Source organism: Siniperca chuatsi, linkage group LG4 (assembly GCF_020085105.1).
Source record: "Siniperca chuatsi isolate FFG_IHB_CAS linkage group LG4, ASM2008510v1, whole genome shotgun sequence".
Lineage (NCBI taxonomy): Eukaryota > Metazoa > Chordata > Actinopteri > Centrarchiformes > Sinipercidae > Siniperca > Siniperca chuatsi.
The window spans coordinates 20,583,430-20,604,363 of NC_058045.1; the positions used below are offsets into that span (position 1 = coordinate 20,583,430).

At 42.2% G+C, this 20,934-nt stretch overlaps 2 protein-coding genes across 13 annotated transcripts in view; one reads left to right on the forward strand and one right to left on the reverse strand.

The window, feature by feature from the left end:
* Positions 1-3,588, forward strand: part of fgd4a (FYVE, RhoGEF and PH domain containing 4a) — a 59,359-nt gene extending 55,771 nt beyond the window's left edge. For all 11 annotated transcript variants that reach the window (XM_044193414.1, XM_044193412.1, XM_044193410.1 and 8 more), the window contains 4 exons: positions 68-193; positions 666-803; positions 961-1,101; positions 1,204-3,588. In XM_044193414.1, coding sequence (XP_044049349.1) covers positions 68-193; positions 666-803; positions 961-1,101; positions 1,204-1,473 — 675 coding nt within the window. In that variant the 3' untranslated portion in view covers positions 1,474-3,588. The remainder of the gene's footprint in view (positions 1-67; positions 194-665; positions 804-960; positions 1,102-1,203) is intronic.
* A 505-nt stretch (positions 3,589-4,093) lies between these two features.
* On the reverse strand, positions 4,094-20,687 carry nup205 (nucleoporin 205). Of its 2 annotated transcripts, none has more exons than XM_044193409.1 (42): positions 20,516-20,687; positions 19,309-19,451; positions 18,993-19,164; positions 18,620-18,764; positions 18,305-18,464; positions 17,891-18,119; positions 17,582-17,746; positions 17,258-17,433; positions 17,008-17,124; positions 16,615-16,752; positions 16,324-16,474; positions 15,818-16,023; positions 15,492-15,674; positions 15,130-15,180; positions 14,572-14,781; positions 14,210-14,447; positions 13,930-14,119; positions 13,554-13,674; positions 12,931-13,012; positions 12,630-12,794; positions 12,359-12,483; positions 12,040-12,154; positions 11,556-11,705; positions 11,298-11,372; positions 10,949-11,106; positions 10,760-10,840; positions 10,303-10,494; positions 9,837-10,038; positions 9,622-9,720; positions 9,349-9,494; positions 8,844-9,035; positions 8,565-8,686; positions 7,993-8,125; positions 7,481-7,607; positions 7,288-7,361; positions 7,022-7,150; positions 6,604-6,730; positions 5,867-6,042; positions 5,519-5,648; positions 5,168-5,296; positions 4,837-4,913; positions 4,094-4,623 (listed from the first exon to the last, which is right to left on the reverse strand). In XM_044193409.1, the coding sequence occupies exons 1-42, from the start codon at positions 20,541-20,543 to the stop codon at positions 4,471-4,473; spliced, it is 5,982 nt and encodes a 1,993-aa protein (XP_044049344.1). In that variant the 5' UTR covers positions 20,544-20,687; the 3' UTR covers positions 4,094-4,470. The 2 variants fall into 2 exon arrangements, with proteins under 2 accessions (XP_044049344.1, XP_044049343.1); XM_044193408.1 differs by having other exon boundaries at positions 9,349-9,497.
* Positions 20,688-20,934: the final 247 nt, after the last annotated feature.

Sequence of the window (20,934 nt, forward strand, 5' to 3'; positions counted from 1 at the left end):
TTCACACAGTTAGACTGTTGACACCTTTCTGCCCCGTCACACTGAGTGTGTTTTTATTTTCATATAGAATGCGGAGCTGGGGAAGCGTGCCCCTCGCTGGATCCGCGACAATGAAGTGACAATGTGTATGAAGTGTAAAGAGCCTTTCAATGCTCTGACACGGCGGAGACACCACTGCAGAGCCTGCGGCTACGTGAGTAATCTTAATGATGTCATGTCATGCATAATGCATGTACAGTAGGTGGATGAGAGAGAGAGCATCCATAAGGATAGCTTAGTGCAACGGGGACACATTCAGAGCTCACAAATGCTGTTCAAATGTGAGAAAATGTTGATTTTAAACATCAAGAAATTATATGATGTCAGTGAAATAAACACTGTACACTCATATTTTTCTACCCTGATTACTTTTTACCAACCCCTTTTCACCCTTGAATGACACACCCAACTGTCTGCTACCAATCAACAACAAAATGCCCCCAAAATATACTTTAATATATAATGAAATAATAATAGTGCCTAGTGGCTTAAAATAGTTCTTGAATAACTAAATGGTGCTCAAAGATTCTAACTTTTGAAAAGTAGTGATAGTTTTGGTAAAAATGTGATATATTAGGATATTAACTGTGAGAGTGACGAAGATCTTCTCTTCCTCGCTCTTACAGGTGGTGTGCTGGAAATGTTCAGACAATAAGGTGGCGCTTGAGTATGATGGCAACAAGACGAACAAAGTCTGCAAAGACTGCTACTCCATCCTGACTGGAGAAAGGATAGCCGAAGGCAAGAAGAAGGGCATCCTGGAGGTGAAGAGAATGTATTGATACATAAATACATACACATTCTGGGATCCCCATTAGGATTTTCTAAATAAAGAGATAATTGCCATAGAAATACAGACGAGGCGAACTAGCGTTGCTTTATTGTATTTGCACTAATTTGCGGTCGTCTTCCCCCGTGCAGATCGAGGCAGCTCAGTTCACAGGCAGCAGCATCATGTGTGGCTTCCTGCAGTACTGTGAGAAGAACAAACCTTGGCAGAAGGTGTGGTGCATCATCCCCGAGAAAGAGTGTCTGGTGCTCTATCTGTACGGAGCTCCGCAGGTAAAACACCAAGAACATGAAGCAAAACTTTGATCTCCCATATTCATTTAAAATCCATCCATACAGATTACATTCTCTTCTTCCCCTGACCACTCTCCTCAGGACGTGAAGGCCCAGTGTACTATCCCTCTCCTGGGCTATTCTGTGGATGACAGCGCCCGGCCCACAGACCCCCCGGCCAGCTTCCGCCTCTCTCAGTCCAAGTCTATCCACAATTTCGCTGCTGAAACCGATGAGCTTAAGCAGCGCTGGCTGAAAGTGATTCGGGTAGCAGTGACGGGTGAGATGCCAGAATGCCCTCAGACCAACGGCAGCAATGCTAACATGATGGACAACAACAACACACAAGACGCGGGTACTGATAGCACATAAGGGTATGTTTTCTATAAGCAAACCGCTGTTGGATTGCTCAAGAAAGACAGGACGTACACATGTGTACTGCATGCACAAAATACAAATGCACACTCTCCATGCTGTCCTTGAATCTAAATCTTAAAGACAAAGTGGAAAACTCAGTGCTGGATAAGCTGCCTTTCCTTGCCACTCTGCTGTCTCTCAGTTTCTTTCTCTCATAAACCCACACAAGAACTTTTGATTCACTGCTAGAGCTGTGCTGGATTACTAAAGAACATGTCTGGTACAATCAACACTAGAGCAGGGGGGCCTCAGGACTGATTGACTTCCCTCAAACAGGCACTAGTAAAACAGCTCAGTCAGTTTTCATGGACTCTTAACCTGTGTGAACTCCTCTTGAGCCAGTGGACTACCACAGTCCTGTACAGGATGTGAATTAAAGCTAAAGGACAGCCCAAACTAAGTCTGCTGGTGCTGTAACTCAACTTTCTCTCTCTGTACAGGTACACAACCTGTACAGTATAAATGGGGTTTTTTTTGTTTGTTTTTTTCAAAAAGGAACATTTGTGTTTTTATGTACAGAAATCAATCCCAAACTTTGTTTTGATAACATAGAAAATATCTAAGTATGATATAAAGTATTTACGGTAATCCCCCTTGCCTTTGCTTGAGAAGATGGTTCCAAAACTGGGAAAACCATCATGTGGTTGGATAATGATGGTTTTATCTCACTCCCTCATCCCTCAGAGAACATTCATCAATAATCTAATCAAACTCTGGATGCACGTCAGCTGATCTGTCTGCTTTGCAACTGGTTGCACCTGTCCTATACTCAAATCAAACCAGTTTTAAATATATAGACGGCTGGGCTGACCATAGGAGAAATAGAGTTGGTTGAGTCTAAAATACCAGCATCATGTGGCACTATATGGGTGGGCGATATGGATAAAATCTTCTCACAGTATGTTATTTTATATATTGTAATGGCAATACATGTTGTGATATAGTACATTTTCCAAAAAAACAGTTGAGAAACCATTTATAGATAAAATAACCAAATGTGAATGTTTAAAAATGGCCAAGCTTAAAAAAAACGCTGGATCCTACATTTCCCTTGATGCAACTCAGTAACGACTTACATTAGACCTTCCCTGCCTGTGAAATCCACAGGTTTTCTGTCAAGTATTTGAAGTCTCAAGCCTGACTCAAAACCCTGATGACATCACTACGACATCATCAGGGTTATTTTCTCAAGCTTTAGAGCCACACAACTGTTTTCACTCTCCAAGTAAACTGACCTTTATGTGTAAAATGAGTGGAGTTCCCCTTTAAATGTATAGCCACATTGGTAAAAACAATTTCAAAGGGTCACAAATCTCTAGGGTCTCACAATATATATCGTCATACATCACCCAACCCTATGGCCCGGACAGTGCTGTTTGTATTAAAATGGCACACTGCAGGCATAATAACTGATGGATGATAGTCATTCATGTGCAAAACTGAGTGGTAAATACATGTTTAACTACAGGACAGTCATTGACCTTAATTCGTGTGGAGCGAGATGGTGAGTGATCATCGTTGTCTTTTTGTGGCAGGGTTTTCTATTTAAAATTTCAAATGCAGCACAATCACAGATATAGCAAGCTGCTGTGAGAAATGTAAATGTGTTTTTAATACTGTAATTAATTGTATTATTTAATGTAATTTATAGAGTATGACAAAGCATGATCTGATAAAAGTAGCACAGTCGTTCCCTCACTGTCAACTAAGAAGTGCAGTAAGTATGCTATTTTTTTTCCTTGAGAGCAGATGTTTTTCCACTAACTCATCAAACGTTGTCACCTCGGTTCTTCAGTGTGACAGCGACCGGTCATAGCGCTGGACGGACTGTGCTCATTCACATGGTTCTATGTTGCGGAGTTCCCCCCTGTGCTCGATGCTGGTGCTCACCTGAGTCTCACCCCTCATCAGTATTCAAATAAAAAACAAGAGCACAAAACTTCCATGTCTGTAAGATCTGATGTATATCCAGATTTTTATGTGTCGTCTCCCCAAAGGTTTGAGAATCTACGCACTTTACAGACTTATAAAGTGTACCTTAAAAGAAAAATAAAATGAGATTAAGTAGGATTGATGTGGATCTAGCTTTTTTGTAATGTTATATTATGCTTGAATGACTTGACCTACAATGTGTTATCATCGCAATTCAAACCAGTCTGACACTTATGGTCACATCAGTCATTGTGATGCTACTTTCACAAAGAAACGTCCAGTTTTGGTTCCTTGTTTTGCTTCTCCTGATAACGAGTTCTTCCACAATGAGTCACCCATGAATGTAAAAATAGGTGAAGTCAGTACTTGCGGTTTGTCAGAAGTGAGTCTGAAGATGTATGTGATAAGTGAAGCCCAAAAAAAAAAAAAAAAAGTGACATCTGTAGCTTTGTCTGAAAAGTACCAGCAAAGTGAGAATGTCACTGAAACAAAGAATCACTGTAAACACTTTACTATTCATACACACCAGAATGCATGTTAGCAGAGCGACTCCAGTTTGCCATTACCAACAAAATTAATTTTGCTAATTACTGGTGTGGTTTAAGTGCTTTGTTGGGTGATGTGTGTGTGAACTATACAAATATTTCACAGATTTAGAAAAAGTTTATTTTCACAAAAGGAAAAAGAGAGAAATCAGAACAACCAAAAGAATATCAAATTCTCTTAATGAGTAAAAATTGTTTTGTGCAAGTTACTTTTTCTCTCTTCTTTAAGGAACGCTCCTTGCACAGCGTTAGCCAAACATAATTAGGATTGGTCACACAGAATTCACCACGTGTTGTGATGGTATTAACATCCCACAACACTCAAGAAAGGCGCTGCAACAGGTCGGTGAAAAGACAAACAGACAGAAAATTGGAGTCCTTGGTAGTTTTCTGGTGTTGCTTGGCAGAGGTTTTCATTCAATAAGAAACTGAGAATTTGGGTCTTGGCCAGTCTTTGTATTTGTGTGCCTCTATCTCAGCTTTTGGGCTGTCTGAGCAGGCCACGGATCCTGCGAACCAGGGCCTGGATGAAGGTGTAGCGGGAGCGGACCTGGCTGTACAAACCCTCCACCTCCAGCAGCTTCCTCTGCAGAGCCTCTCCGAAACCTGCGGCCATGTCGCTCTTCAGCTGCACTCACACAAACAGAAGACAAGACAGAGGGATCAGGAATGATGTAGGTGGTAACATACCCACAGTATATGTAAGCAGGTACAACGGACATTGGCACAACATGATGTTTATCAGAGCAGCATTCAGAGTGTAAAGAACATTATGCTCATGCCCATGTGTGCGACATGTACATGTCCGCAGCTGGTTGCCAGCTTACAAGCCATTTCTTACCTGGTCTAGGTCTTGCTGGCTGACTCGGGACAGACCAAGGCCACGACCTCCACTTGCCTGCAGTCCGCCAAACGAGTCTGAAGAAAATAAATATTTAAATTAATTGATTGCAATCAAGCTACATTCACTTAATTCCACACCCAGGGAATAGAAACAATAGCTTTTCAGGTGAGTTTTCCTAACTAGGTCTGCAAACTGGTAACTGTCAGGTCTGCTTTAAAAAAAATAAAATAAAAATGTAATAAATGTTTTTGTTTTTAATTTGCTTCCTAATTAATACTGAATCCAACCATGGCTTAAATGTGCACATATCTGTTACATCTTTTCTCACCGTCTGTGAGGCGTGATCTATACAAACTGGCTCCAGGCAACAGGGAGTCCTTGGGGTCTGTGGGTGTACAGTGCAACAGGTAGTACTCAAGGTGGCGCCACAACACAAACAAACAGGTCTCGATAACATCTGAGGAAGAGGCAGGTCAAGGGATTTCACAGCAACTCATTATGTGGCATTTCTATATGGTGTTATTCCAACTTACTAAAGAGAACTCCCAAAGACAAATATACAATAACCTAGTGATGGAGAGTATGTGAGTTGATTTTTAATTCTGGTGTGCAGAAAAACTCTTAGTTTAATGCTGAAGTCCTCTGACTACAACTGTGCCTGCAAGGGGCCCAAGGATACAGGAGCTCAGGGCCAGCAGCTTGGCTCTGTTGTTGATAAGCTGGACCAGTCGTCTCTTGGCCAGCAAGCTTCTCTGGACTGATGAGATTTTCTCCACCCCTCCTGGGCCTGACACCAGGCCTTGGCACAACTACAGAGAAGATCTGTGGTTAGAACTGAAGACAATGCATGCTGGAGCCAATAAGGTGCATAAAATAAAGAATAGTTACTTTTTATTCAAACCTTGGTTTACCTGAGCTTTTAAAATGAACTATTCATAAAGGGAAATGAACAGTTTGCTCAATGTGTACAGCAGTGTGGTGAGTGTGAGACAAATTAGTGTATTGGTCCATCCTCTCCATTGGTTACCTCCTTGAGCTCCTCGGGAGGCAGCTGATCCAGGCTCTGCAGCTTGCCCAGGCTTTGTCTGTGACTCTGGTGGAACCGGAAGAATTCTGCAGCACTGTTCTTCAGCAGGTACATGACCAGACCCAGGCTCGGGGCCCGGGAGTAAGCCATTGATGGCAGAGTGGATGATGGCAGATCTTAAAAAATAAGAGCCACAGTTCAGTCTCATACTTGAAAATGGATAAGTGCTACTGAAAATTAAAAGCTAACTTAAGCTAGCTGGTAAAAGCTAAAAGGGCCTCAAGAGATTCTGGATTTCTAAATTATCTGGCCCTAAAAAGAGATTTTGAATTGGCATCTACTGTCAGAGATAGAAAGCAGAGACAGATCCTAACCAAGTACAGGCTCAGTGACCACAAACTGGCAATCGAAAAAGGAAGACCAACCAAAAGAAAACAGAATATGTGGTCATTGTTCGACAGATGAGATTGAGATGGAGATGCACTTCCTCCTACAATGTAAACATTCACTGGAATAAGGAACATTTACTTTAACAAGTTCAACTCAACAAGCGCTAAATGACCTCAAAATTAAAAATACTCCTAGGAGAAGGAGACAGGCATATCTTGCTGCCCATCAGACACTGAAAAGGACTAATACTGTAAAAAAGTAGAAAGTATGGCTTGTTCATACAGTATACAGTGACATGAGTCAAATCTCTTTTTCCTCTTCTTGAGTATGGGCAGAATATAACTGACCTGTGCGTCCTCCGTCCCTGCCAGCTGGCTCGCTGCCTGACGGGCTGAAGAGACAGATGCTGAACTGGGCCTGGGTTGAGCTCTGCAGCAGCAGGGTTTGGCAGTACTCCATGATGTTAGCACACACCTGGGTACAAAGGACAGCACCTCTCAGGTCACTGACAATGGAGTACTAATGAATAATCATGACTATGGATACAAGCCTCCATGCACATTGTTTCAGTGTAATTTTTATCCCTAATAGAATATGTGAAAAGTATTCTTGATAACTTACCAGGAAAACACTACTTACATTTCAGGGAGACAAGCTCTTATAAACTACACTGCTGTAGAAATTACAAAATACCAAGTATTCACAAGCATCACCACCCTGACCATATCTCTTACTACTCCATTTATAGAATGCTTTTTGTCAGACCTGTTGCATGGCAACCTCCATCTCCTCTCGTCTTTCTGCTGAGTCTCCAGGTGAAGCAATCTCCGCCTGCTTTAGCAACCTCTCCCGCTCGCTCCCCGCCAGATGGCCAAGCAGGGACAGACAGAGACGCTAAAAAGAACAGAAGAGACATATTACCAACTGTACAATTCACACATTGGAAAAGATGTGCATTAGCAGGGACACACAAGACGACAACAAAAACACATAAATACTATACATGATAAAAACAATAACAGCTATCTAACCTGGAATCTGTTGATGTGACCCTGGAACTCCAGAAGAGCAGCACTGTTGACCTCCCCACCCATCTCAAGGGCACCTGAGAGACCAAGCAGTACATGAACACCACCATTCACTGAGCCTCTGATATGTGAGTATGTGGTTTGCACAGTGAAAATGGGAAAAAAAACACAGAAGATAGATTGTTTATTATTGTACCTGGCAGAGCCGTCTTACTGATGATGCCAGTAAGCAAAGAGAGCTCCTGCAAAGCTCCCATACTGAGTTCCTGACAGCGCAACAGGGACTGAATGGTGTCTGCGTGGACTATCAGCCACTGGAGAACCTAGACACACAAAGAGAAAGTTAGAATGTAAGTGTAATGTTTATAAAGCTGTAATTTTCACAAACACTACCATGATGTTTAACAAAATAGTAATTTGCACACACTGAAATGTTTTTCTTGGCACTCTGATGCAGTGCAAATTCAAGATGAAGTGTCCAAGATACACTCATTTCAAGTCCTGCTTTCTATTTGCTATCCAGCTGATCACAGATAAATATCTGATGCATTAACCCCCAACTAAGGTCTACAGAGTCAGTACAGGCACAACAATTTATGACATAACGGACTCATTAATAACATACTGACTTTTAGGATTTTCAAAGTAAGATAAAAAAAATCCACCAAAAATAAGAGCTGTATGGAATATCACTAGTTGTGTGCTTACCTGTGCCGCCCCCTGCTGGTGATTCATGGTGGTAGAGGTCAGGATCACCTGAAAGAGCCTCAAGGTCGGTAAGAGAATCTGCCTGTAGCGGTCCATAGGGCTGGGGATGAAGCCTGATGGGTCCCTCATCCCCCTGCAGACCACGGGGAACAGACACAGACTTAGGTAATAATATAATAAAACACCTTTAGAACAGAGGTCATTTGGACAAGAGAGAAAGCTAAATAAAAAAATCAAATTCAAGATTCTCCTTGAAAAATTGCTGATTCACTGTAACAACCTGTTCAATTCTAAAAATGCCTGACTTTTCTACTTTAAACTCAGAAGCTTTTAATTGTGTTGCTTTAGTGAGGAATTACCATCCCAACACAGTATCTAATTCTTTACACTAATTAGGTAAAATCAATCAATTGAGAAGTCAGGTCTGAGTGTAAGAAATTGACATCTGAGTATATTTCATTCAAAATGACCAATTCAAAAACGATATCACAATGATATCACAATTTCATAATAATACAAACAAACTTGGAAGTCACTCCACCACCTCTTTCCTTCCCCTTCCACATCTGTACCTGTGTGCATCGCTGTCAGGTATCATGTCAAACACCTGACACTCTATCAGCTGTGCCACGAGCCCACAGCGCAGAAGCTCCACAGCTCCCTGACCTGTCTTAGCCACACGAGTCAGCAGAGCCTGAAAACACAAAGCGCAACAGAGTTTGTACCTTCATAATGCTGCACTTCCACATGCTTCAGGCAGAGGCTACTGGTCCTATGGGGCTTGTGGAGTCAGACTTTGGAAAAACCAGTGCAAAAACATTGTGTGTCTCTTGAAGTGCACATCTCCTCACCATCTTGCTCTCATAGATGTAGAGTGGTTTGAGGAGGGGTGGCTGAGGTGTGAGCAGGCTCTGCAGGGCGACATCATCCTGTCTCAGGCTCTCCACTAGTGACCGCAGGTAGCCACTGTTGCAGACGTAAACCAGCCACTGATTCTGACGGTCTATGGACAGGATCCGGTCCAGCACCGCCAGAGCCAACATCTGACAGACATGGAGAGGAGATAAGGATGACAAAGCAAGCACTAGGAATAAATCAAAGAGACTGGCTATAAAATATAGAGGTATTTGTCTCAGCTATTTAGACTGAATTTCTCTCATGTATATTTAGCCTCTGAACAGACCTCTGTAATTTCACATGCATTAAAGTTTATTTTAGTCCTTCAGTTTCAAAAGTTTATTTTACTACATTTTTGGAATCCAACTACACCGTGTTAACATCATGTCAGTATGATGCTGAAAATGTCAGAGTAAGTACATGAGTCATATTGTTGTTGTTTGGTTGTTATTGTCTTACCCTGCTAATTTCATGGCCGTCACAGGCATCCCGACACACCACCTCCATGAGAGACTTGCCATAACTCTCAATGATAGCGAGGTTCTCTCTTTGCAGTTTGGAGAAACCATCTTCAGGGGCTGTGAGGCGCTCCCACATTGCCTTTCCTGCTGGAGGGATGAAGAGGGAGATTTTCTCAGATAACCAGACAACTTCTGTACATTGTCCTTTTCAAATAATACCAGATAAGGGACTTACTTCCAGACTATCTGTGTTCATGTTTCTGTGTTGTACCTGACTGCAGAGTGTCTGGTTCTTCAGGTTTCTGGGCGATTTGAAGGTAGTACAGCAGAGAGCCATACAAGTGAGCACGCAGACGTTGGTATCCACCTCCTTAAAGAGTAAAAGACAATATTATAAAATCTAACCTGACCAAGGGTTATCATGAAACAAATCCCATGTGAGAAATGTGGATTTATGAGTGAAAGCAGTTTTAAGTCCTCACTAACCAGTACAAAGGATGAAGTCCAGCAGCTTGCGGAGAATCAGGTGCAGGGCGGAGTTGGCGATGGAGGCAAAGCCGGAGGATGCTTCTAATCCCACCCCCTGCTGCTGCTCAGACAGGACTGATTGGCTGAGGTGGGCTGTCAGCGTGAAGACTGCCCCAGCAACAATGGGCATCAGTTCTCCTGCTGCATCCTCAGATAACACCTGGACAAGGGGTGGCAACGTTTACATTTAGTTGTTATGACAGCCTGGAGATTTGTCAGCTCTCACAGGAACTAATTAGCAATTTTTCAGGTTTTTCTCTTCGATTCATTCAATACATATGTAATGATGAGCACTGGATTAAAGCCATGACAACATTGAAGATGTTCCTTAATATGGGATGATTAAAATTGTCCTAGCCAAACCTTTTTTGGATATTACTGCTACACTACTTTCACCTTCCATGTGACAAACACCCTCACTGACCTTATCATGCAGGTCTAGCAGCAGGTCTCTGATGATGAGCTGCCTGTCATCAGCAGGTATGAGATCAGAAGGACAGGCGGTCAACAGTGTCTCTACCAGGCTCCTCCAGGACCGCAGCGCATGTCGCTTTGCACTCAAACTCCTACGGACGCGATTGCGTTCCACCACCTGCTGCAGGATGGAGTTCACCTCCTAGAAGAATACACCAAGGGACAAAAATGAATGTGGGCAAAACATTTTTTATCTCTAAAAAAATTCACAGCATTAGCGATGGGAAATGCTGGAGCATTTTCAATCACAGCATTGGTCAAAGGGAGTAATTTTAAAATTTTAATAATAGTTGGAAACCACATTTCAAAGAGGAGCCATCAAGCAGTGGACTGTAACTTTTGGTTATTCCTGCCCCACAACATGTCGCTAAATTACACAAAAGTCCCATTAGTTTTAGTTCACTCACCTCCATTAACAGGGGCCTCTGTCCAATGGCTGCCATTCCTTGCAGTGCATTTACCTCAGCGACCAGCACTCTATGTAGCAACTGTGAGGACAATTAAAACAAAATATGACACAACAGTGGAAGATCAAACACAAAACATAGTTGAAACAACACAACAGAGAAGATTACACGTTCAACCTGTTGACTCACCTTAACGTTGCACACAGTGTGTCCTTGCTCATTGACATGCTCACAGTTGGAGATCACCTGTTCTATCTGAGTGCGCTCGAAGAAGTCCAGCTGCAGCAGCTCAGGCATGTCCTGACTGAAGTCGATGGCATCCAGCACACTCAGCAACTTCCTTCGCACTGATGGCATGAAAGGAGGACAAGATGAGAGTAAAAGTCAAAACCAATCTGTTATAATTGTAAAAGAACAAGAGCCTTAAATGACAGCTTGAATAAATTACTCAAAACATTAAGTGTGTTAAGAGTCCATAAATTTTGATTGTATTTAGCCAACAATATTTGATTTAAATGTGTACTATGGTGGCACAAACCTTTAGAAACTGTGTCAAAATGCAGGAAACTGCTGACTGATCTGGTTTCTTGCTCCATGCCTGATTCCCCATCAGCTAAAAAGACACGCATGCATGTGAGTTTGTGTGATCATTACTTTTGTATATTTATCAGAGTATCAGCTGGCTTTGGCAAATTGAAATTTGAGCATTATAATTTGTCACAAAAATAGCTATTGAGGCATAATATTTGGAGAATTTAAAGACTTTTAGACCTACAAAAACAGATGACAGATATACCTGTATGCTGAGTGTGTGGCTGGTCATCCAACAGGAGGCTGACAAGGTGTTGTGTGTGTGAACGCTGGCGGTTTAGTGACGTCACTCTCAGCTCAATTGCAGCTGTTTTCATGAGCCAAGACATCTGGGAGAGGGCAGCGATCTGATTACCTGATGAGAGCAGAAAGTAGAATAGAGGCAATGAAAAGAAAAGACAATGTACGTTGATTGTACTTTAAATCAACACACACCCACATTCACATTTTATCTGACATACTGTAGATAGCTTTGTAATATTAATAAAAGTAATTTAAAAATTATTAAATCATTCAATCGTTTCCTTTCATCAGCAATACAAAACAACCACTAATTTCTATTAATGTTCTACATTTCCTGCTTTCCTATTTCCTGTCTCTTTGTTTCATGCTTTTCATTTATCACATCCCTAATGCTTTTGTTATTATATATTTTAGGGAAAGGAGATCCGCAGGGGTCCTGTACTCACTAGGCAGGATGAAGGGTAGGTGCTGCAGGTGAGAGAACAGGAAGTCCTGGCTGGTCCTCAAATAACGCATGGTGGGTCCTGATGTGTCTGGGCAGGCACACAGCTGGTAGATCACCTGAGAGAGGGAGACAATGACAGACACACAAGCAAGAATAATTCTGATTAATCAGCCAGTCAGCCCACACACAAATACATTCAACCTACTTGGCATAAAATGCAAAAATGGAGGTGCTACTGTGCTACATCTCTCACCACAGAGACTGATCTCCACGTCCAAGTGCCTCATTTCTGGGCATTTTGAGTAGAGGATGAAGAGTACCTGGTAGCAAAGCTCAGCTAGGTGTGGGGCCTGCTGTGTGAGTACAGGTCCTGATCTCTTCTCAGTGCCTCTCTGCAGCAGACTCAGGATGGCGTGCAAGCAGCTCCGCGGACATCCCAACACACCTGTAACACACGAATGTACCGTCAACTAATAGATAACACTCAGGACATCTGATCCCTTTTACATCCAAACCAGAACCCCATTAATATTGCTAAAATCACAATAGCCACCAAAATGAACATGCCAACAGCTAAAGCTGTGGTCTGACCTGGGTCCTGGAGGTTGGTGGAGGACACGGGCTTCTTGACTTCATAGCCCAAAAGATACAGGGCCAGATTGGGCGTCTTCAGCTCCAAGGAGGTGATGAGCAGGTTCAGGATATGGATCTGTGTTTCATGTCGGATTCTTGCAACCTTCTTTTGTGGGTCAGAGTCTGGATGTTTGAGGGTAATAAAGTAGGTGACAGTTATGATACACAGGTTTAGCTTTCACAGTATTAAAACAGCAGGATTTAAATTAAAATTTTAGGCTGATGAAAGATTTTGCAGACAAAAGGACGTCTCTCTCACCATCTTCTTTCTCTGTTCCCTCCTCTGCCTCTTCATTGTCCAGACACTCCACAAAGCCTGCCATAAGCTTGTCACTCACAGCCTGAGAGACGGAGACAAACAGTGTTCTCAACTTCAAACAGAACAAAAGGTTCACACATTACCACAGTGAAAATAACGAACACAGATGCACTTCAATGAATCAAGTTAAAAACACAATCAGATAGCTTTACATTATAATTTAGATAATGTTATACTATACATTATTGGTACACTAGCATAATGTACCAATACATTTTTTAGAAACAAAAACAAGTGGCAGTATTTATGTTTGACTTAACACATAGCTACAGTTTTAGACTAAAATTCAAATTATGTCTCAGGAAAAAAAAGTTTTCATAAAAGTACATTTTGGGTTTATGTAATCCACATTGAAAGGTCTAAATAAAAAGTAGAATGACTTCCAGAATTTAATTATATTCTACTTAAAATAATATATAAAACTACTGTACAATATTTGTGTTTTCTCATTACCTTTTTCTTTTGCTTACTGCTTATCATTTTTGTGAAATATCCTGAAGATTTGTGGGAAAAGTATTATGATTGTAGTATATTTCATTTGTTAAGACTTGAGACTTATATACCTGGTCGTGTGTGAAATCTCCCACCAGCCTATTCTGAATGTTGGGGTAGTTGGCAATACGACGCAGGATCTTGGCACTCTGGAAGGCAGCCTCTGGGTTGGAGCTGCTGTGGTACAGATACCTGCAAGGGACAAACATAGGTCACCATGAAGTTATACCTATTCTGAACAAATTAGCCCTTTAAAGAATAGTTTTTCTTAAATATAACCTATGATGACTTCTGATGAGGTTTTACAACATTACAACTCTACTAACTAGTAAAGCATGGAGAGATACAGGAAAGGCAGACAAGTTCAACAAGAACAGACTCAACAAAAATCACAACCATTGGGGTTGTTGTATACCAGAGTTTGTATGAGAACCTGGATGCCCTTACCTGGCAATATTGACAATGTGATCAGCCCTTCGAGTTTGAGGACTAACCCCCTGGAGGAGCTGCTCCAAGGGCGAAACCAGCAGGGAGGCCTGGCTCTCCCTGAGGAGGTCCATGAACACCACCTCCTTCTGCAGAGCTAAGTCCAGCAGGCACAGGCAGTGCAGCACTGCCGACTCCAAGTGCTTCTTACCTGTAGGGGAGGAGTAACAGAGAATAAGAACAAACACATACACGCAAGCGATCTCTCTTTCCCTGAGAGCAGCAGCGTATGTTCTCTCACCAGGGAAGGGTGCATAGCTGTCCAGCTGGCGTACACCCTCTTCCAGCAGGCTGAGGCAGAGCGCCAGCATGGGCGAGTCGTTGAGCAGGTGGAACACGATGCTGTGGCCGGGGGGCTTGTGGGCCGGGACCTGCTCACCCTGCAGCTCCACCATCTCCTGGACAAAGTCTGACGGCTGAGGCTCATAGTCCCGCAGCAGCTTGTGGAACACTTCCAGGACAGCATCAGCAACCTCCCACTGAGAGATGGCAAAGGAAAACATATGAACAGATATATGTGTGGTTCAAAGAGCACACATGCGTGTTGCAGGTACATGTCTTCACCTTGTAAAGACACCGGGAGAGAACTACACAGCTCTTTACCTTCTCAGCTGGACGCCGATATGCTCTGGTGGGGAAGGGGAGGAACACAGCATCACGCAAGAAGTTCAGGTAGGGCTGAAAGCCTGGCACGCGTAGCCCCGCACCTAAATTAACAGGCAGGCTGCTCTCGACCAATGTGCTGGTCAGATGACAGAAGCCTCGTGTCAGGGGATACTCCTCACAGCTTGACTCGATCTCGTTCAGCTCCACCTGAGAGCCCAAAAAACAAATCAGAAAGTTTGCCACCCAAATGTGCATCACCTTACAGGTTATATAACAGTTGAACAAGATGTTTTTTACTCTGATGACATACATAACATTTAAGGATAAGACATCACTCACTTCCTGTCTGCACTATTTTGCTTCACAACAACATATTTGGGTCTGAAAAACATTCCCTTTGGGCATCAGTCAAATGTCTTAATGCAGACAAATTAAAAACGATCCTTCTGTACCAACTAATGAAACATCTTATTTGCCTGTCTTGAAGTTGAGAGAGACAGATTGGGTTGAGTAGTAAAAATCCAGCATCACATTCACTAACCACAAAAGACTCACCTCAATTCCAGCTGCCTGCCTCTGTCCTGGGGCTCGTACTGTCTGAAGGATCTGTAGGAAAAGAACAAGAAGTTACAAAACTTGAAATCTGATTAAAAAAAATATCTGACAAGATAGCAAGCTGCAAAACTCAAAACAATGTCATAACACATTGTTTTAGATAAAGATGACTGACAGTTTACAGTTGTTGTTAGTCTGGTATTATTGACAAAATAAGACCACTTCACAGACTCAATCCTGAGCTTTATATAAATATCAAATGACGAATGTTCAGTAATTATGTTCATACTTCATATGACAGAAGTAACTCCTTCTTATAAAATCATCAACTAAATTTGTTCAATTCATTTATAATGGCTAACCTGTGTGTATTCCAGTGACTGCCAGAGTGAAGCAGCGATCTCTGGTGACTTCCCAAAGGCTGCCAGGCAGTACATGAGCTCAGCCTTCAGGACGGGAGGTACGCTGCACTGTAGCAACCCCAACATCACTACAACTGGGGTCCACTGGGGATGCTCACACAACGCCAGTCGTGCATTTTCACTCTAGGGGGGGCCCCAAAAACAATATAAGGAATCCAAATAAATTGATCACACAATCTCAACCTTAATGTTGTTTTATAATCCACGTAATATTAGCACGTAAACAAAAATTCCCACCCTTCTAGTAAATGTTGTATCATCCATACCCATGTAATGATGGTGGTGAGCAACTGCAAAAATGAGGTGAGTCCGTCCAGCTCTCTTTGGGTGATGCCCCTTAGTGGTAGCTGGCGGTAGTGTGCTGCATCTGGATTTGGAAAGTCTCGTCGCAGGTTCTCATGGTAGAGCATAAGGGAGTGAAAAAAATGTTCCCAAGACACCGGGCTTCCTGAAACTCCCTGGATGTTGTCACCTGCATATATGTACATGAAGTTTGTTGGTATTCATTTGGATATGTATTAAACTAAAGCAATAGGCTTTTAGAGTCTGATGTTCATATCACCTAAATTTAAAGTTAAATGAATTAGGATTTGACAGTCTCTACGTCATTCTTTTCATTTTCACTACTGGAAAACATTCAATATTCTAATGACAGAAATTCCCAATCCAGATTACCACAAAAGCCAATCAATTTGTCCTTGCCAAAAGGCCAAATTGCATGTCAAATGTTCAACAGTTTCAATTTCAGATATCAATCTGAATGTGCTCTTACTGTGTGTAGCTCCGTTGGTTTTAAGCAGGCTGAAGCAGTAGTGGGCACACTGAGGACCATTTGCGAGGCCTTTTAGCATACGGAGATAGGAGATATATAGGGTGGAGGGAAGAAGGTCTCCCATCTGACGCACAAACTTGGACAGAACCACCTGCAACAAAGCATACGAAAAGAAGATCAACAGAAAGAAGTCAATGGAATTGTAATTTTTCTGTACCAGTCACTTTAATTCTTGGCATGAGGAGAATCAGATTTTTTGTGCAACCAGTGTCCAGAAAATACAGCTCTTACCTGTTTATGTGGAGGCCTTTGCAGTGCCATTCCCAGGTAGGATCCCTGCAGGGAGGTGTGTTGGAGAGACTCTGTGGGACACCAGAACTCCAGACCCAACTCCAGCCCAAATGAGTCCTTACTGTAAAACTCTCCTATCTGGAAAGACAAAGAAGTAACCAACACTGTGACAAACTTATACCTGTAGTGTGAGGCCACTGCACACACTTTCCTCACACACTTTTGCTACTGTTTGCTTTCAATGTTGCTCATATAGGAACTGAAGCTTATTCTACTCCTTCTGTCAGTACCTCCATTTTGCAAAACATTATCAGTTAAACCCTAAAAATGTAAAAAGGTGATGTTAGCTGATATGTGTATGTATGTGTGCATGTGTTTGTGAAAAAGACTGACGAGGATCATGAGGTGGTCTAAGTCCTTGCGTAACGATGATGGAAGCTCACTGTCCATCTGTAGGGACATGTGCACCAGACGGGCATCCTCATCAGCACGGTTACGAAGCTGTTTCACCTACAAAGACAGCAAAAAAGATGTTAATCAAATGTCTAATCCTGACAGGCTGACACTAAAACATGATATCCATACAAATCTGCCTCTTATTTAACTATAAACATTGGTAGTGGACACCTGTGGCTTCTCTCACCTTCATTGGCATGAGTGCCAGGAAGTCTGTGATGAGTGAATGGAGCCGGCGGATGTAAAATTCTTCCTGGGCAAAACTCTCACATCCCAGCATGCCCTCCTTCATAAACAGGAAGACATCTCCGAGTAGAGCCTGGTCAGCCAGAGCCTCATCTGCCTCGGTGAACTCAACCAGGGCTGCAAAACACACACACAAAAAAAAATTACTACATTTAAATGGATACTATCTTTAAGCTACTATTTTTGAGAACTCATATTCCTTCAAAAAAAATTCTTCAAACAGCCAGAAGGCATATTTAATGCATGCAAGAAATGGGGCCCTTACCACATCCCTGTGGTAGCTGAGAAAGGACCCTGAGAGACAGAGCCCAGGTCAATCGGCACACAGCCTGCAGGCCTGGAAGCTTCCACGGCTGGCCGTCCATCAGACGACTGTGCACTGCGGACACATACTGCCTCTCAGTCAGCAACGGCAGTGTCTGGAGCAGATCTAGAAGAACACAACACACAGAGACAATCCTTCACTAGCTGTAAAAGCAAAACACTGAAACTAATAGCAATCTTATGCATTGCAACACATAGTAAGTTCAATCAAAGTTAAAATTATAGACATAAGTATTTAACATGTTCTCACCTTCTCTATCTTCTGTTCCCTGTTCCACGAAGCTGACATCCAAGCAGTAGAGCAGTGCCATGACCAGAGCCAGGTTCACACTGTCCAATGAGCCATCAGCTTGAGCTGTCACTGTCTCCAGGTGGCCAATAAGAGCCAGAGTGTCATCTTTAGTCAAAGGTGATTGGCAGGTCCATGAAAACAGGCTGTCTGCCAGAGCCTGTCGGGATTCTTTGATGAGGTCAGAAACCTGGGGACGAGAAAGGGAGTTAAACGCTGTCCGTATTCCTCCCTGTATATTCCTGCACTCCATGTTTCCACTTCAGCTACAACAGAAAGCTACTGGCTTTGCACGAATCAAGTATGATAGAAAATTAATATATTGCGAAAATGATTTTCTGTATTTCAAATAAACTTTTTAAAATTTGCTCCCACCTCTTTCCTGTGCTTTTCATTGCCCAGTCCACGCTCCTTCTGCAGCCGTTCAAACTCACGCGTCACACTTATCTCTGACACCAAGATTAGGATGCGTTTGGTCAGACCCTGGTTCATCAGGTCATCTGTAAAACGCGTCGTCAAAGCCACCAGCTCTCCACTGAGTGAGAAAACCAACAACAGCACAGGTGAATAGCAAGAACACACGAGTATTAAGATAAAAAACAACAACAACAGGACCATAACATGCTCATCATGGACCTTTAAAAGCACCTGTCAATATTTGAATGTACTACTTGTAGATAGCATTATTACCTCAGATCCAGGGTGAAGGTCTTGCCATGGCGTGACTGGATAAGTGTGCGCAGGGAGTTCGCCACACAAAGCTTTCCATCCCAGTAGAGCAGCACAGCTACTAGACCTCGTGTCAGACCTGGAAAATGGGGCTGCTGGTGCTCACCTGGACAAAGAAAAATATATTCAGAGAATCAATTGTGTGAAATGTCAATGTCTTTACTACTGAAAGTTATGCAAGGCTTTGTCTCCAAACCATGGATTTGATAAGGATTGTGTGAGTGCTGTATTTATAAACACAAAATACAACATAATACACGGTCACCAAACTTCCTACATAACTGTCTATATAAATTTGCTTACAAGTCAAGTCTTTTTCTTATGTCCACTTTACCTGCTAACAGAAGCTCCAAAGCTGCCAACTCTCCAATATCAAACAAATCACTGAGGATGAAGGCCTCTTTGAGAAGCTGCTCTGGAAGGAGCCGTGACCCCTGCTGACCTTGGATGGCGATGCCTTCTGTGCTGGCTTTACGCACCTTCTCTCTCTGTTCTGCACTTTTTGGCTGAAAATTAAGAGAAGACCTGGCGTTATTATCATTACAGTCTCAGAAGACACACTGCATATAAAAAAATGCAGACTACACAGGAAGAATACAATTGTAACATTCAAAAGTGATATGACAGTCATTACAAAGGATGTGTCTCACCGGGTTCCTAAAGAGTGAGAGAAAGTGTGCTTTGTGTTTCTTCAACTGCAGGTCCAGGAGGTGGACGCTCTCTGGCTGTCTCCTCAACACTGCCCCATCCACTGTTTCCCACAACTCCTTCAGCGGCCCCCACAGACTGGCTCCTAGGTAGGTAAACAGGCTTTCAAAAGGTCTTGTCTCATCACACATGCACAGAACTGATTTATATCACTCCTACTGTGCCAATTTCTTCTTCAAAACCATACCTAGCGTTGGTATCTCTTGCTTTATGCATTTTGTGTATCCCATATGACTGCACTCACACTTGGATTTTGGCAAGAGTCAAATTCTATTCTGGCAACATAATGTCAGTGAATCATCTTTTATGCAATAGTCCTGTATAATCTGACGTAAAAGACAAACCGATGTTGGGAAGTGACTTTTTTCATGCTGTTCACATTGTGAACAAAGAGTAATAAAGTACAAATATGATGCTGATGTATAAACACCCTACAGTTTTATAAAGACTGCTAAAAGATGGTCCTGTTATTGACAGTAAATGGCAATACAGTGAACTTACCTAAATATTACATTACTTACATTCTTCTTTAATATAAGTGTTTTACCTTCTACGTTTGTTATTGTAGCTTTAGCCTCATTATTCAATTACACAGTGTTTACTGATTATCGTATTACAAACCCCCCAGGATGCTTAGCTGTCACTAAGCAACATCAATCAGGCCTGTACAAATAAATCTGACCAACGTCACCAGTAAACAATTGACACTGACAGCAGTGTGCCAGGTAGTGATGCCAAACATTTGCTTGTGCCAAGTCAGTTTGTTTGAGTTTTACATCCAAATAAGTAGTTAAACTCGTCTGCTGACCCATCAGTCGAGTGTTGCGTCTGAGAAATCATAACTATAGAACTGGTTCTAATGTGAAAATGTGTTAACGCTAACATTAGATGTAAACGTGTTTGCCCACCGATTACTAGTTTAACCAACGTTAGCTAACCTACGTTTACTTGCAAGCTAGGCTAGGTTAGCCTAGCAGCCCGAGCCTGAACTTGAGTGAACCATTACCATGCGGTAAAAACGTATGACATGCGAGAAAACTGACACTAAAAACAAATATGTACGTGCTTATCTGTGAAATACCAATTACTAGCAACCGCTAGAAATGAACACAATTCAGTTACACTTAGTGAAAGAAATGTCGTTCATACCCGAATTTACCGCCATCTGCGCCGCCATGATACGCTCAGAAAATTGGACAGAAGCTTATGGGCTTGTGCCGGTGTGAAATTTAAAATGATGAATTCTATAAACTTCTTTGGTCATATTTGTTCAACAAAAAATCGCCTGTTCTAGTTCAGTGTCTATATTGGGTAATACAATCTGTAAAAGTAGTTTAAACATTGACATAATTTTGTATAATATCTTCAGGCGAGGTCCTCGGATCGTTGGAGCCGTCTAGCTGGATGGGAATTGTAGTTTATTAGTGCAGATTAACTCAAGAAGTAATTTAATTGGCTTTCCTGTGGATTTTATTTTTTATTTTACAAATTACGTTCTCTTTCAAATATTATTTTCTATATATAATGATAAAGCAATATTTGTGTTCCGCTGAAACGCGTTAATGAGC

Bases quoted from the DNA above. Each gene is read 5' to 3' on its own strand.
- nup205 (XM_044193408.1), bottom strand. From the start codon at position 20,543: ATGGCGGCGCAGATGGCGGTAAATTCGG. The intron at 14,782-15,129 runs GTGAGTCTTTTG...TTGGGCTCTCAG, and splicing joins GGCAGGCAGCTGGAATTGAG to GTGGAGCTGAACGAGATCGA. The intron at 8,687-8,843 runs GTGAGGAGATGT...TTGTGTTTTCAG, and splicing joins ACATCTATGAGAGCAAGATG to GCTCTGCTGACTCGTGTGGC.